This window comes from Anser anser, assembly GCF_964211835.1.
Source record: "Anser anser genome assembly, chromosome: 23".
Taxonomy (NCBI): domain Eukaryota; kingdom Metazoa; phylum Chordata; class Aves; order Anseriformes; family Anatidae; genus Anser; species Anser anser.
In genome coordinates, this window is record NC_139744.1 from 5,601,402 (window position 1) to 5,617,553 (window position 16,152).

Below are 16,152 nucleotides of genomic sequence, written 5' to 3' on the forward strand. Positions count from 1 at the left end.
AGGCGCGGCCCGGGCAGCCCCGCCGGGGCCTGGCGCCACGCGGCCGGGCGCTATGGCAACGGGAGCGAGCGCGGCCGGGGCGGCGGGGCCGTCGCGACAGGAGCGAGGGTGCTGGGGTGCGCAGCCCGGCGGGGCTGTCGCGACAGGAGCTCCCTGCGCCCTCTGGGTGCCGCGTTACCGCACAGCCCCGGGCCGGCAGCCGCAGGGCGATGGAGGCGGACGGAGCCCTCGACCTGGGCGCGCTGCACGAGGAGCTGCGGGCGGCGCTGGCGGCCGACGAGAAGCACGCGAGGGAGGACAGCGCCAAGTTCCGCGCCGTGCGCCAGCGGGTCGCCTCCTACGAGGAGTTCAGGTCCGGCCGAGGGCTGGCCCCGCACGTGGCCATCCCCAGGACACCTTGAGGGAGGATTCGAATCGTTCCGTACCCCGTGGAGATTCGTTAGCACCGTCAGCTGCGGTCCCTGGCCTTGGCACCACGGGGGTCGTGTCATGTCTCCCTCTGCACCACAGAGGCTCCCCTTGGTGCCGGGTGCTCTGGACACGGCGCTGACGCAGCCCCCGGGGGGCGGTGGTGAATTTTCAGACTTCTTGCAATACAGATGTAAACTCACCACACGCTGATGGGGTCACCCAGCTGCTTCTGAGCTCACACCTTGTTCCAAAGGGCTCCAAAAGGCACCCTTCGCTCCCGAGCTCCCTGTATGCGCTTTATGCCCTGGGTGGCTATGAGCATGGCTTGACGGTGCACTAAACCTGACTTCAGGGTTCCCAGGGTGCTTGAAAACTCTGTGGTCCCCATGACACAAAGCGTTGATTTGACAGAACTGGTCGGGTTTAAAGTCGGCTGAAAAAATTGGCAGCTTAACTTCTGCCTGCTAACATCTCAGCTGTCCCAGCCTAGAAGTCTCTTGCCGACTCGCTGTCACCAGCGTTGTGCCGAGTCCAAGGCACTGGTCTGTGGAAAACCAGCTACCCAAAGGTGTTGGATTTACCCCACTGCGATGCTTTCCCTGGTGCAGCGCAGCCCCTGGCAGCCCTTCCTGACCTCCTGTCCTCCCCTCTGGCTTCTGCAGCCCCAGTCGGTGGTGGTGGTGTGGAAGGACAGGGCAGTGTGCGTCCCCACGCACCCAGCTCGGCGCGTTCTTGCTCCCGAACCCATCATCGCCCTGTCCGAGGCGGTTTGGGAACAGATTTATGATCCGGGGATGGTCCCTGGAGGAGCAGTGCTCCTAATGCCCTCCTTGCACAAGTCCCCATCCCTTGACATACGCAGAAAGATCTGCAGACAGATCCAGGGCTCTGACCAGGCTTATCCAGGAGTGGAGCAAATTGCATTCACGGCCTCATCCTGCTGGAATTTGGTCACGCTATCGGATCTGTGAAAGGGAAAAAGTTTAAAATGGCATTTATGGCATTTTTTCCTGTTGCTTTCTCCCCAGTCCCTGTAAAAGGATTCCCTGCTGCAGTTTTGTCAGTGTAGCTGCTAGAGCACGATCAAAGATCACACTCCTGCTCAGTACAGAAAATCTGCAATGCAACTGTAGCGTTAGCAGCTAGAAGCCATCCGAGGGAGGCGGTGGAGCAGCTCCTCGCTGTGGGTGCAGCATCTTCACCAGCGAAGGCTGCCGGTGTAGCAGCAGGGACCTGGACCCCTTCAAAGATCTCCTGCTGGTTGCTGCGAGGGCTGTGGGCTCAGATGTTCATCCCATGGGATGAGAAGAATGAAGTGAGCCACTGCGTCCTGGCTGCTGGAGGTAGTCGTAGGCATCAGTGTAGTAAGATGCTGAATTCAAATGAATCCACAAACAAGTACCTGTCCAAGCTACAAAACAATCCTTAGGGCCCGTAGGAATGTAGGGTCTTTCCTGTGGAGGTCCCAAAGCCACAAAAGCTTCAGAGTACCATAAGAAAAAAGCAGGAGAAAAAGAGTGTCCTGCCAGTTCCTTGGGCCCTGGCTCTGGCAGGAGCTGCTGGGTGGAGCTGGCAGCGCCCTGCCCGTGTCGGGCAGGAACCATGGTGCTCAGCAGCAGTCCAGCCTGCGGGGCAATTCCTGCCTCGCCGGGCCTGATGGCTGGATTAATGCAGAGCGTGTGAGGAGGATGTGCCTGCCAAGTGTCCCACGTGCTGTATTTTCTTTTCCTCTGATCCCTCTCTGATGCTTCGTGATCTTAAGTAAATGCTGGTCTTGTTTGCTATGTGTGGCACAAGCTCGGAAATGGCCTGCCTCACAGGAGGCACTGCGGAGGGGTGCAGCCTCAAAGTTTTTGGTCTTCTGTCCCCTTCCTGTTGCCTGCAGGGACATCGTGCTGGCATCACACCTGAAGCCTCTAGAGAAAAAGGACAAAATGGGGAACAAGAGAAACGTGCTGTGGAACCCTTGTGCAGGCCACACGAAGGGCCAGCAAGCCGGTGACGTGGAGATACCCCAGGTAAGGGAGACGCTTCCCGGGACTTTGTCCGCATCTAAAAATTACTCCAAAATAATTTGAGTATTAGTTTAAAGCACAAGAATTATTCAGAATTATTTCTGCCTGTGAACAAGCCCTCAAAATCCCCAGGAACACTGGAGTTAGATAATCGCAGGGCTCAGTCTTGGCCCCTGCTTTGTGGCTGGTAAGGGCGTGCACCAGCTGCTTAAGGAAAGGCTGCTTCAACCCTGTGGGAATCTAGGACCAGCTGCACAGCGTCGGACCAGAGCTCCCAATACCCTGCCTCTGCCGGTGGCCAGTAACAGATTCTTGGGGAAGAGTGCCCTCCCTTGACCGCACTCCTCCAGCTGGCTGCAGTTTAGAGCCTGAGAGCCAGGCTGTGCATCTGGATCATCACGTTTAATAGATGCAGATAACGCATCTTCTGTGAATGCAGCCAATTCTTTTTCACCCCACGGTTTAATTATGCATGATACAGAAAAGTGCTGTTTTGTTCTAAACCTGCTGCCTGATGGGTTCATTGGGTGCTCCCCTTAGTTCTTCGGTTGTGGGAAACGGTGACAAAACCTTTTATATCCAGGCCGTTTGTGATTTGACTGATGTCTTTCCTGCCCCCTTCAGCAGACTTTTTCCAAGCTGGAGAGTCCTGGTTAGTTGAATGTCTTCTGGTATGGAAGGCGTTTTATGCTTCCATTGCCTTTGTTTCCCTTCTCTTCTCTGGTGCTGGGTTATCTCTTATGCATAAGAGGAGCCCAGCTGCAGTCAGCATCCAAGGCTCAGGCACCCACTGGATTTATAAAGATATAAAACAATAATTCTGTTTTATTTTCAGTTGCTTTCCTATTAGCTCCCATTATTGGCTTTGCCATTTTGACTGCTGCTGAGAATGAGCTGATGTCTTCAAAAGAATATCTGTGGTGACTCCTGCTAGCCCAGTGACACAATGACAGGAGACTCACCTGCTTGATGGGAGCTACAGTGGAGTCTGTCACTGGACGTTTCCCTAGCCAGAGATGTTTTGCATGGATGTTTCTCACAAGCATTGCATGAATTTTTTGACAGTGAATTTCATTTGCCTGTTTATTATGACATCCTTTTGCAGCTCTTCTAGGCAGCTTTGTATTTGCTTGGAGTGAGCAGAGATCTCCCCAGAGCAAACTCTGTTCCTAATCCCATTAGTCCTTGGGCTCAGATCTCCAGGGCTTCTGCATTTTGTGTTTAGACACAGCCTGATGTTGCTGTGCCTTGTTCTCACTATCTGTGTAAAAGCCTAAACATTTTAATCCTTCTTCAGTCTGTGCGTCAGTGAAGTCAGCAGTGATGAGTTCAGCAGTTCAATTACATATTGTATAAAACAGGATTTCCTTTTATCTGAGATGCCACATTGAGCTTGGCTCTCTCTTCTAGTCCGAGGCTTGTATGAATGCAGTATGTTACAAGACAGTACGTTAGAGTCATCAGTGTATTTTCTGGGTTTTATGCCCCTTATATTTTATCTGCTCACCTGCTTGATTTGCCTCTTGATGCTCAAGATGGAGACAGGCTTTTGCTGAACTACCGCAGTTCCAGGAGAGTGTTTAGTGTGTTTGGTTCTGGTTAGGGCTTGGATTACTCCACTGATGGTCTGTGTTCATCTACACTGTGTTTCAGGTCTCACCTATTCTTCCTTTATTTTCCTCTTAAGTTCTCTGTTTTCTTTTGGGCTTGATGAACCTGCTATTTCTTCATCTTTCTGCATGTTTTGCTACCTCACAAGCTTTACGCAGCCCTTTGTGCTATCAAAGCCTGTATTAAAAGCATCTGTCAGACACACCCACAGATTGATGAGGGGGGAATAAAAATCGTCAAGTGGGAACAAAACAGAAAGAACTTGACGATTATTTTTTTCCTTCAGGAGCTGGATCAACTGCCTGGAACCTCTGCCGAATTTTACCGAGATTGGCGCAGATGCTTAAAAAGCGGAAAAGAAAAATACCAGCTTTTGCTTAAGCTCGAAGGGAAGGCCTTGGGCAGAATCTTTCAGGCTGACTTGGGTTTTGGCCTCCTGGGTGAATTCCTTGCTGTGCTGGCAGAGAACATCTGTCATGAAGACAGAGATGCTGTCCTTCAGATCTTACAGAGCCTTTCTGGCACCAAGCGCTTTGGGTTAAACATGGATCTTCTGAGTGAGTCGGAGAAGGAGAGCACCAGGGATTTGTTTAGGAAGCTGCAGAGCATGAGCAGGGATTATTGGACCCCTGGCCACCTTAGTGGCCCAGCCAGCTGCAAAGCAGAGAGCGAAATCCACCTCACAGACACCAGCTTGCAAAACGAAGCCGAGGAAAGGATAATGATGGAGCTGATGAAATGTTACCAAGTCAGCTGAAGGAGCAGAAGCAGCAGGGTCATGCAGAAGCAGAGTGGAAAAGGGCCTTATGGCTTGGCTTTGGCGTCAGATACTGTGTGAGACAGTTAAGAATAACTCAGATACTTCTGGAGCATTGCTGTACGTTTCCCTGTACCTGGGGGCCACCCAGAGCAATAATTCTGCCAAATAAAAGTTAGTTACAGAAAGGACTCTGTGTACGTTGTGATCTCTGGGGCAGTGTCCTCACAGGACAATTCTGTGAGAATCTCTTAGATGGGGAGAACAAACAAGAGAAAGAAAAATTAGGCAGGCATTTATGAAGGAGAGGCCAAAATGCAAGTATTTCCTTCCTTTTTCTATCTCTGTCCATTGTCACTCAGGATTTAAGAAATGTAATCAGTGGCACTTCACGCTTAACCATGCAGCTGCTGAAATTAGGCTGATGGGAGTGGAAATACTGTGCGAGGTGATATACCTGGGGCTGATCCAACATCTATTTTAAGTAGGCCATGGGGTAAATCTCTGAGATATTGTTCTATGATCTTGGACACTATATGGTTTGCCTAAAATCTACGTAGATTTAAATTTAAAAGGAACTGACAAACATCAGTCCAACAAAGAGACTCTCCAGTGCTGCCAAATATTGTGTCCAAACTGACTGGCCTTTCTGTTTAGGCTGCAGGATTCAGGAAGACGCTCACGTTGCACAGCTCAACACCTACCCACCAAGTTCACTTTTATTTCTGGTCTGGGAAGATCCTCGAGCTTCTCCCAAGTGTGCTGAGGAGCCCAGTGCATGTTACACTGCTCAGACTGCCTTGAATTCAGCTCAGAAACAACTACCAGGTCCATTCTTTTTGAAAACCCAGGTAGAGGAGAAAAAGGTAGAGTCACCCCTGGCTGACTACAGCTCACCCTCTCCCACTGCCTCTGTAGAAACCACTAAGCCCCTAATTTCAGGCTTTGTGGCATCAACCATGGGGACACGTGTGTCCCTGCAATCTGCTGTAGGTGCCATTCCTTTGCACAACACTTGCAAACCTGATGGCTAACAGAAAGCCAAGTGCTGATATCTCAAACAAAACGGAAAGATCCTGGATGGTCCCATGGTCGGGATGCAGGATGTTGATGCAGGAATGGCCCTGGTACTACAGCCTGCGCTAGCTGCAGCTTCAGTTGTGGTGGGAACACCCCCAGTGCTTTCAGCAGTCCTGTGGCTCAGGGCTTGCACTCACATCCTGCTGCATCCCCACCACTTGGGGAAAAGCAAAATCCCTGTTGTTTGGTGAGAAGACTCAGGAGAAATGAAATGCAGGCACAAGCACTGAGCTCCTCCTCGAAGGAGTGATTGTGTGAATGTCAGCAGGAGGAAGGGCTGTTGGACTGGCTGGAATCAGTTTCCCAAGCAGTCATGGTTTGACCAGGAAGTGCCAGAACCTAAACTGAAGGTCTGGCCAGAGTCAGTGGGGAGCAAATAACTCACTTATACCATAGGAGAGATGCATTTAAGCCTCCAGGGTTGGTTCCAGCATCAGCCAAGGCAAGGAGGATGTGAATGAAAAGCCTCCCTCGATCGCTCCAAGAGGGGGAGTCTCAAACATTGCCTGTGTGGTGGGTCTTCGGCACACAAACACTTGGACAGCCAACAGGGAGGATGCAGAAGTCTAAATACCGTGTTTGTCACCTCTGATTCTGGCCTACAGAGGTCAGCTGCCGTCAGGGGAGGTTCTCCATGATCACTGTGCTCAGAAGAGTTGGTGCAACCCTTAACGTTTACTTCTTTCAAGAAAACAGCAGCGGTTCCCTTCTTCCCACCATGCAGGCTGCATTTTGCCTCCGCAGCCATGCTACACGAGCGATCTCTGCTCGTTGCCCAGTGGCACGGTGCGCTCTAGAGCAGCTGGAAACATTCTAGAGTCCACGTCCCTGACACACGGGGACAGGGACAGGCCATGTCCCAGACAGGGACGGGCTGCTGCAGGGCAGGACAAACATTCTCTGCTGCAACAACAGATGCTTGCGAGTGGTTCCCAGCAGCTGTTACTCTGGGATGAGAGATTTTGACTGCTGTTTGATCCCTGCTGTCAGCCACAGGCTGGGTGTCCACCTTCCAAAGTCTCTTACAAGCCCCATCCCTGGTGAGCAGGTGGTGTGTGCGCCCTGGTCCCTGCCTTGGTGCCGACACCTCCAACCCCGTGCCACACTGAGGACGTGGTGGCTGGGTTCATCCTGCTGATGGCAGAGGCTGCTGGGCATGATGGAGACCGGGCTGCCAAGAGCTGTACTTCTCCTCTGCATGGTAGATGTGCTCCACTCTTTTGCGATTGAGGAGAAAGAAGATATATTCAAGCGAATGGTTTGTCCTGCTTTCCTGATGTTTGACAACGCCGCTTACCTGGCCGACATGACCTTTGAGCTCCCTTGCAACTGCAAGCCCGAGGAGGTCTCTAACGTCGTCTGGTACTTCCAGAAGACCATGGGAAGCAAGGAAACCACGGTCCTGACGGACTTTGCTGGCAACGTGGTTCTTGACTCGGGCCATATCCACGTGGGCAGCAACGTGCTGAAGCGTTTCAGCATCCGGATGTTCAGTCTCATCGTCTTCCGGGCCCAAGTGACAGACTCGGGCCTCTACCTGTGCGGCACTAAGAAAGGGGACTTCTTCTACGGCTACGACGTGGACGTGCAGCCAACCAAGCACATCACGGTGGCTTTTGTCGACAGAGGCGAGCATGTCCAGGACGACTACACAGGGAAGCTCTTCAGCCTCTTCACCACCTTCTGGGACTGGACCAAATGCGACCGCTGCGGTGTGAGGGGCGAGCAGCGGCGGATCGGGCTGTGCTACATGCGGAGCGCCAAGCTGCACCCCCGCTACCGCACTGCCCTGCCCAACGTCACCTCCTGTGGCTCCAGGGCCATCTCCATGCGTCTTCAGCGCCGCGGCCGCCGCTGGAGGCCCGAGGTGGCCATCCGAAGCTGCCTGGCCCCCTGCGTGAAGGAGCAGGACCCCCAGGAAGGGGTGCAGGCCATCTCCAATGTAATTTACAAGCTGGGCCAGAAGCCCTGGCTGCCCCACGTCCCCACGCAGTTCCACAAGCATCCAGTAGGAAGAGATCTGATCATCGCCTGCCCAGGAGCCCGGCCCGAGCACGCCGTGGCCTGGGACAAGGACTCTGTCCGGCTCTACCGCTCCCACTTCCTCGTGGGTGTCAACCAGAGCATGCGGGTCTTCATCGACCACGGAAACCACCTGCACATCCAGCGGGTCCAGTTCAGTGACAGAGGCACCTACTTCTGCTGGCGGGAGGGCCAGCTGGTGGCCGGCTTCCGGCTCAGCGTGGGCCACCAGCGCCAGCGCAGACGGACGCTCGACGATCCCGAGACGATCTATGCCATCAAGGCCATCAGCACGAGCTACGTCCTCATCAGCGCCATCTTCGTCGGCATCCACATGTGCCGCTGCTGCCGGCAGGTGTTCAGGTGTCCCGTGAGGACGTAGCGTCCCCACGCAGCCCCAACAGGTCACTCCTACACCTTTGACCATCATTTCATGAGAAATTTGTAATGTTTTGACCATTAGAAATAAATGGGATCGAAATGCTGCCAGTGCCCACTCATCCTCCATTTTGGGTCGAGAGCGCAGCCGTGAGGACTGAGACGGAAAAGTCCCTGTGCTGCTGGGCGGTACGGCTTGGTGGGACAGGAGGGGGTTTCACACCACCACGGGCTGTTCCTGGCCCCTTATGCAGGTTTGCAGTAGGCTTTTAAGCTCAATATAATCCTTTTTGAATAAATACTTGGAGTTGTTGCAGTATTTTCTTGCCAAGCACTACAGAGTTCTCAAACCACATCAGTGATTTATTAGGGCTGTTTTTCTAAGAGTCCACTGTAATCCACCAAACTGTTTTACTCCAATTAATTCTGGCTTTTCTTAGATTTATTTTTTTTTTTTTAGTTCTTTTCATTGCTGAAAACTTCGACTGCCAACATTTCAAAACATTCAGTGTTTGTTTGAGATCCTTAGCTGGAGCAAACCTGTCTTTAAAAATTTGAGTTTAAACATTTATACTTTTGAAGGAAAAAAAAAATCCAAATGAAAACAGAGGATATCTTTAGAAATTTTCCTGTTTGTGTTTTGTTTTGGTGGTGGTGGTTTGATGTTTGAATTCGCCCAACTCAGCATGGACCTGTGAGATATTTGGCTTTTTATTAGCCGTTATTTATGTGTTGCAAAAGATGTCCTCCAAAGAGGATGGCATCTGTGCAGCGTTTAGGTGTCCTCTTGTTTGCTCCTCAGCGTAGAGCACGACTTCCCCGCTGGGCTCATCTCTGGTCCTTTTGCCAAGGAGGTGACCTGAGGACTTCAGCTTTCCCCGGAGAAGCCAGCTGTCCGGGTGGCCAGGCTGCACTGAGGGTCTCGCAGTGCTCAGCCCCTGAGCTGCTTTCCTGGCGTGCAGGGTCTCGTGGCACCCTCTCTGGTGGCTATATCCAGCCTACGTGCACTGGCCACATCCTTCCACCCAGGGCCAGGCTGGGGCTCCCAAATTCCCAATGCCCCCCTATAATCCCCACTCACCCACAGCATTTCCTGCTGCTTGCCAACACAACCCATCCTCGCCAGCCCTTCACGAGGTCATTAGGAATTAACCACTGGTCCTCAGAGATACAGCCGGCACCTGAGGCTCCCCAGGAGTGGCAGCCTGGGTTCACGCTGGGTTTGCTGCTGAAGACCCCAGAACAGGTCTGTGCTTCCCCTCCCTCCCTCTAGGGAAGGGGATCTCTCCTGCCACACTGCTGGCTTTGGGGGTTATCCCTGCACCATGCCACAAGCCCTTGCATGTGTCCAAACCACACGCAAATGGCCAAATGCGTTGGCCCTGGGGTTCAGGACTGAGCCTTCATCCCCCACAAGGAAGCTGCCAGCAGTGGGTTTGGGCTCCCAAAGGACCCCTCTGGGGTCCCCCTGGCTAATCCCGAATAACCCATGGCACTGGCAGCTTGTCCTGTGGCTGGGGCAGGGGATGGCGCGGAGAGGCAGCTTGCAGTACAACCATCGAAGTAGCACTTGTGTAAGCTTTATTTCTCATCTCGTGCTGCCGCAGACATTAGGACATTAATTTTTCACAGAGCTGGGAGACACAGCGGACAAAGGGGGTAAGGGAGGATGGCAACTGAGTGGCATTCCACGTGCTCATCCCTACGGGCTTATGGGGTACGAGAAGCGCTGCTGGGTGGTTGCTCCTATGTTAGCTGGCAGTGGGGCAGGTTTTGCTCCTGGTAGCGGTTAAATCAAAGGTTGGGGATGGGGGCTGTGGGTGAGCACTGGGCTGGGTGATGGCCCCAACTGGGTGGCATGTGCTGGTCTGGGCAGGGGAAGCAAGGGAGGACGCATGGGGGGGGGGGCAAGGCCACATGGAGCCCCAGGACAGGGAATTTCTGCCAAGCCCCTCTCATGCAGGAGCTGGGCTCAGGCTCCTGCACGGCCAGGGCTTGACCCAGGCAGCCCTGGCTCGCTGCGGTGGTGGGACTCATACTGTGAGCTGGTTGGGACAGGGAGAACAGGGAGGGCTGCCTGTCCTCCCCCAGAACTCCTGGGTCACAGGAGGCACCTCCTGCTCTGAGAGCACCCATGGGTGCCCCAACACCCTCCTCCTCCTCCTTCTCCTCTTCCTCTTCCTTCTCCTCCTCCTGCTGTCCTCACTCCCCTCATCTCCACTTTCACCTGCATGGGACCCCCCCAGGTGAGGGGCCAAGCACACGGCCGTGGGTCCCCCCTGGCCACAAGCCCCTCGGGACTGTTTCCTCCACCGTGCTGATGGGGGCACCTTGGTGGGGGCACCCACTCGGGGCTGGGACAGCCCCATGGCTCTGTGTCCTGGAAAACTGAATGAGGCCACCCAGCCTGCTGTGCCCATCACTACTCCAGCCCCACAACCCCCCCACACCCGCAGGCACCCCTCGTTATCTCCACTCCATCACCCTTTCACACCATCCCAGCAGAACCCTGCCTCCCTGTGCGGCTCCATCCTCCTCCTCCTCCTGCCCGTGCCTCTTGGCTAAGCCCACCCAATGCTCAGGGATGGGAAAACGCCCCTGGCCAGCTGGTACCTTGCCACCTCCAGCCCCCCTGGGATGCTCAGGGCCTGGACACAGGGGCAGATTCAGGGCGGCTTCCTGGACCAGAGAGTGGGCAGCGGGGTGGGATGCAGGGAGAGATGCTCTTTGCACCATTGCCTTTTCCAACTGGCATGCAGAGATCGAAACAGGATGGACTTCCTTGACAGACGTCGGCGAGCCAGAGACCCAGGTCGCACGCTTGGCATGGCCCCCAAAATGCCAGCTCTGCTGTGCTGTGGGACCGGGCTCTGCCCAGTACCGCTCGCCTCCCCCCGTGTCTCCAGTCCCCTCCCCACGCAGCGCCCGGCCCCAAGCAGGGGGTCCAGGGGTGGTGGGAGAGGTGAGGGTGGGCAGGAGGGAGGTGCCCCCCAGAGCATCCCCACCTCATCCCGCAGCTCCCACCCGGTCACCGGGGTCCCTCGCAGCATCGGACAGCACCTACGGGGCTACGGCTACAAGTGCGGCTGCTGCGGCTCGCCGGCTCTATGCCACCTCCTTGTGCTCCTGCTTGGACTCCTTGATCACCTGGAGGCAGAGGGAGAGGGACTGTCACCCCAGCTCGGGCCCTCCTCCCCTCCTGAGCCTTCCTGGGCTCTGAACGACCTTGGGGACAGGGACAGGGATGGGGACAGGGATGGGGATAGTTTTCTCTAAGAGCTGCCAGGCTCAGCTCCACCATGGTCTGGAGCCACCGGGCTCCCTGCCCAGGCTGCTCTTGGGGCTGAGGGATGGTGGCCCCACCTGCGTGACGAGCATCCCCCTTGGGGGACACCCTGCGGGGAGGCAGGGATGGAGAGGAAGCAGCGTGGGAGGCATGGATGAGGACTTCCCACCTCTCCATCTCTGGTCTCCACAGTTTTGACCACGATGGTCCTCTTCAGGTGAGCTTCCGACAGGGATTTGGTGTCCAGGCTGGTCTCTGGGGGACGCAGGCAGGACATGGCAGTGACCAAGTGTCCCACATGTGGCCCCTCTACCCATGCACAAGTGGGGGGGGCCCAAAGGGAACATGCTGGGCAGGAAAACCCCAATCCATGGCAGTGAGCAGCCCTGGGGACGTGATCAGCCTCAGGGACGCAGATGGTCCTGGGGACATGGTTGGCACTGGGGACATGACTGGCTTCAGGTTGTGGTTGGCCTTGGGGACACAGCTGGCACTGGGGACAGGACTGGTCTTGGGGCTTTGGGATGTGGATAGCTTTGGGATGTGGTTGGCCTTGGCGACAGGGTTGACCCTGGGGGGACAGTTGGCATGGGGGACGTGGTTGGTCTTGGGGACGCAGCCATGGCACACTCCTCCCCTCCATCCTGGGGGACCCCCGTGGCCCAGGGACCTGGCAGCAGGTTGGTGCCAGGGACAAGACCCTGGAGTCCTCGTTCCTTGAGATTCGGAGGAAAACGTCCCACTCCTTCTGGATGGGGCAGGGCTGGCCAGGATGACACCTCCTCCCACGGAGCCCCCAGGCCCTCCCAGCCTCACACCCCACTCACAGCACCACCATCCTGCCCACCTCGGATCTGCAGGTTGGAGAAGGTCTGCACAGGGATGGTGATCCTGCAGGAGCAACGGGGGCGTCGGGGAGAGCACCAGGTCCCCACCACCCCACACAGCCCCACACAGCAGCTCTGCTCTGCCCAGGGCTGGGGCAGGAGGGCTGGGGGCTGCTCCCCACCCGCAGAGGGACCAGGAGGACGTGGGGATGGTTCGGGGCAGGATGAGGCCCTGCTCTGCCATCACCTGCTCTCCTCGCCCTCCAGCAGCTTGCGGTACGTGGCGATCTCGATGTCTAGGGCCAGCTTGACGTTGAGCAGGTCCTGGTACTCCTGCAGGTGCCGCGCCATCTCCTCCTTGAGGCTGCGGATGTCCTCCTCCAGCCGCACCACCGTGTCCTGGTAGCCGGCGGTCTCCAGCGCGTAGCGCTCCTCCAGCTCCCGCAGCTGCCTCTCCAGGGACTCGTTCTGGGGGCCGCGAGGGGCCGCGGTGCCCTCAGCGGCCGCCTCCTTCCAGGAGCGAGGGGCTCCCCACGGTACCCACCCAGCTCCCACCCCTGGCCACTGCCCATGCCCCCAGCCCCGGGCAGAGCTCCCCAGCAGCATCCCCGTGGTGGTGGCCCCTGCCCGAGGCCGTGTCCCCCTCTTTTCCCCCCCTCCCGGCTGGCACCTACCGAACCCCGCAGGGCCTCCAGGTCGCAGGTGAGGGCCTGGAGCTGGCGCCGGTACTCGTTGGCCTCCTGCTTGGCCGCGCGCAGGGCCTCCGCGTGCCGGGCGGCTGCGTCCGTCAGGTCTGTGAACTGGGGGGGGGGACGTGCCATGGGGCAGGGGCATGGGGCAGGGACGGCGTCCTCGTGGCACGGGGACATGACCCTGCTCTCCTCCATGGGAGGGGCACAGCCCCAGTGGCACATGCCAGGGGGAGCTGTCCCTGCTCCCACAGGAGGGACGTGGCCACGGTGACATGGGAGCAGGGGGAATGTCCCTGCTCCTGCAGGGTGGTGGGACAGTGCAGGTGGGGCATGTCCCCCATGCCATGTGCCACTGGGGACATGTCCCTGCTACCATGGGATGACGGGACAGTGGGTGTGGGACACGCCCCTGCTGGCACCTCATGGAGGCACGTCCCTGGTCCCTTGGGGTGGTGGACATGGGATGCATCCCTGATGGGAGGTGTTACAGGGGACATGTCCCTGCTTTTGCAGGAGGGAGGGATGGTGGTGTGGGATGTCACTGGGGACACGTCGCTGCTCCTATGAGACAGTGCCCGTGGGACCCGTCACTGCAAACACCTCTCTAGGGACTGTGACTCACCAACGGGGACATATCCCTGCTCCCCCGGGGCCCAAACCAGGACACGGGACGTGAGCGGGGACAGCAGGGATGCCAACCCCCCGGTGCCACCACCCTGCAGAGTCACCCAGCCCCGGGAGAGGCTGACCCCCTCCCCATGAAGGTGACATCCCGGGAGGGGGAATGGCACCCACCCGGCAGGCAGGTCCCACCCCACACCTTGGACTTGTACCACTCCTCAGTCTCCTGCATGTTGCTGGCGGCCATGGCCTCGTACTGGGTGCGGATGTCGCGCAGGGCGGCCGTCAGGTCCGGCTTGCTGGTGTCCACCTCGACGTGCACCCGGTGCCGGGCCAGCTGCTCCTGCAGCTCCCGCAGCTCCTGCGGGGCACCGGGGGTCAGCACGGAGCCCCCTCCCCATCCCCGGTTCCCCCACGGCATGGCAGCGGTGTCAGTGGTGGCGTTACCTCCTCATGCACCTTCCTGAGGAAGGCCAGCTCGTCCTGCAGGGACCCCACACGGCGCTCCAGGTCGAGGCGAGCCAGGGCGGCGGCATCGACGTCCTGCCACCACGCAGAACAGGACAGGAAGGAAGGTCCCCAGGGTGGGCTCAGGGCGCTGCACCCCCGCACCCCTCAGCCCCACTTGTCCCCATCCCAGCCCTGCCCGGTCCCACCAGGAGCCCCGGTGCTGGGGGGTGCTGAGCCTGGCCCCGCTCATGCCCCGGGGCTGGCAGCATGCGGACAGGATCCGGCCCTCGCCCTCACCTGTCTGAATGCAGCCAGGGTGCTCTCGGCCTCCAGCCGCAGGGTCACCTCCTCCTGTAGCCTGCAGTGTCGCAGACAGGCACCGTTACTCGTTGGGCACCATTACTTGGGCACCGTTACTCGTTACTTGCAGTGGCCACTTGCAGCTCAGCCCCGTGGATGCACCACCCTTGGGTCCCTGCAGTGCCGGGGTGCTGCCTGTGCCCACCCCGCCGTCCTCCTGCCCCATCCCCATGTCCCCCACGCCACACACATGTCCCTCACGTTTCGCCCTGTGCCACACGTGCTCCCTGCATGTGGCCATCCCAGCCCTGCACCCTCAGCACGTTCCCTGTGCCCTCATCCCCACCACCTGTGCCCAGAGCCCTGCCAGCCCCCAGCTCAGCCTCAGTAGCCACCTTGGTCCTGGTGGCCACCCTGGTACCAGCCCCAATGGGTACCTTGATCCCTGGGGACAACCTGGTCCTGGTGGCCCCCCTGGTCCCAGTCACCGCCCTGGCCCCCAGGACAACCCCAAGCAGGGCAGCACCTTACTTTTGCCGAAGGTTTCCGAGGTCCTCAGCCAGGTTGTCCCTCTCGATCTCCACGCGGGCCTTGGCGGTGGCCAGCTGCTCCACGTGGCGCCGCAGGTCGCGCAGCTCCTCCTGGTAGACGTCGGCCAGGTGCGAAGGCTCCTGGTCCCGCACCTGGTTCAGCTCCAGCACCAGCATCTTGTTCTGCTGCTCCAGGAGCCGAACCTTCTCGATGTAGCTGGCGAAGCGGTCGTTGAGCTCCATCATCTCCACCTTCTCGTTGGTGCGCGTCTCCCTGAACTCCGAGTTGAGCGCCTCGGCCAGCGAGAAGTCCATCCTGCCCGGCCCGGGGCGGGCGACCCAGCGGAGGCCCGGCTGCGCGCTGAGGACGCGGGGCCGGCCCGGGGGGCTGGTGGGGAGCCCCCGGCGTGCCGAGGCGGCTGAGCCGAAGCGGCGGCCGTAGGAGGACAGCCGCTGGCTCTCCATGCCAAGGGCTGGGCACGGTGTGTCCCAGCCCTGGGGGTTTTATGGAGTGTGGCGGCTCCCACCCCTGCCAGCCGCCCCCGGCACTGGCCATGGGCCAAGGAGCCACAGGGCGAGCACAAAAGCCGGCCTTTGTGGCGCCCGGCAGGGACGGATGAGCCCTGGCAGACAGCCCAGGCGTCATGGCAAGGCCCCCGGCCCCCTGCCCGGACCCCCCCGCCCCGGGGTTTACCCCACACTCCTGTGGGCACTGCCAGCGCCCGGGGCAGGAGGCAGAGCGGGACCGTGGCCATGGGCACCCATGGGGCACTGTGGGTGCCGGGTGAGGTGCTGTGGGGCACCGTTGGTGCTTGGAGCAATGCCACGGGCACTGTGGGTGCTGGCCGGGTGCCGTTTCAGAGGGTGCCCACTGCAAGGGCACGGGGTGTCCCTGCGCCCTGGGTCCTGTCCCCACAGCCACTGGCCCCAGCTGTATCTCCAGGTGTTCAACGGGCTGAGGGGTGTGTTGCACAGCCGCACACACATCCTCGTACAAACGTGTCCATGCACACCCACCGGCACAAAGACGCAGCCACATGTGCACGCCTGTGAAAGCCTTTTCAGGACATGGACGTGCACACAGCCGTGAAAAGGCATCCACATGCACGCACAACTCCCCCCCTTGGGCACCTACAGATACGCACACGCGCGTCTATCCGTGGCCAGGCACA

General features: G+C 58.2%; 3 protein-coding genes across 3 annotated transcripts; 2 read left to right on the forward strand and 1 right to left on the reverse strand.

Moving 5' to 3' along the window:
- Positions 1-44: 44 nt before the first annotated feature.
- Positions 45-4,981, forward strand: DNAAF19 (dynein axonemal assembly factor 19). Its single transcript, XM_083808872.1, has 3 exons — positions 45-352; positions 2,297-2,429; positions 4,324-4,981. The coding sequence occupies exons 1-3, from the start codon at positions 210-212 to the stop codon at positions 4,792-4,794; spliced, it is 747 nt and encodes a 248-aa protein (XP_083664998.1). The 5' UTR covers positions 45-209; the 3' UTR covers positions 4,795-4,981.
- A 1,763-nt stretch (positions 4,982-6,744) lies between these two features.
- Positions 6,745-8,699, forward strand: FAM187A (family with sequence similarity 187 member A). Its single transcript, XM_083809529.1, has one exon. It carries the CDS (start codon positions 7,031-7,033, stop codon positions 8,276-8,278), a length of 1,248 nt encoding a protein of 415 aa, XP_083665655.1. The 5' UTR covers positions 6,745-7,030; the 3' UTR covers positions 8,279-8,699.
- A 1,135-nt stretch (positions 8,700-9,834) lies between these two features.
- Positions 9,835-15,475, reverse strand: GFAP (glial fibrillary acidic protein). The gene is made up of 9 exons (XM_083808934.1): positions 14,982-15,475; positions 14,448-14,508; positions 14,148-14,243; positions 13,900-14,061; positions 13,062-13,187; positions 12,635-12,855; positions 12,408-12,451; positions 11,730-11,815; positions 9,835-11,421 (listed from the first exon to the last, which is right to left on the reverse strand). Exons 1-9 carry the CDS (start codon positions 15,443-15,445, stop codon positions 11,380-11,382), a joined length of 1,302 nt encoding a protein of 433 aa, XP_083665060.1. The 5' UTR covers positions 15,446-15,475; the 3' UTR covers positions 9,835-11,379.
- Between the last annotated feature and the right edge of the window lie 677 nt (positions 15,476-16,152).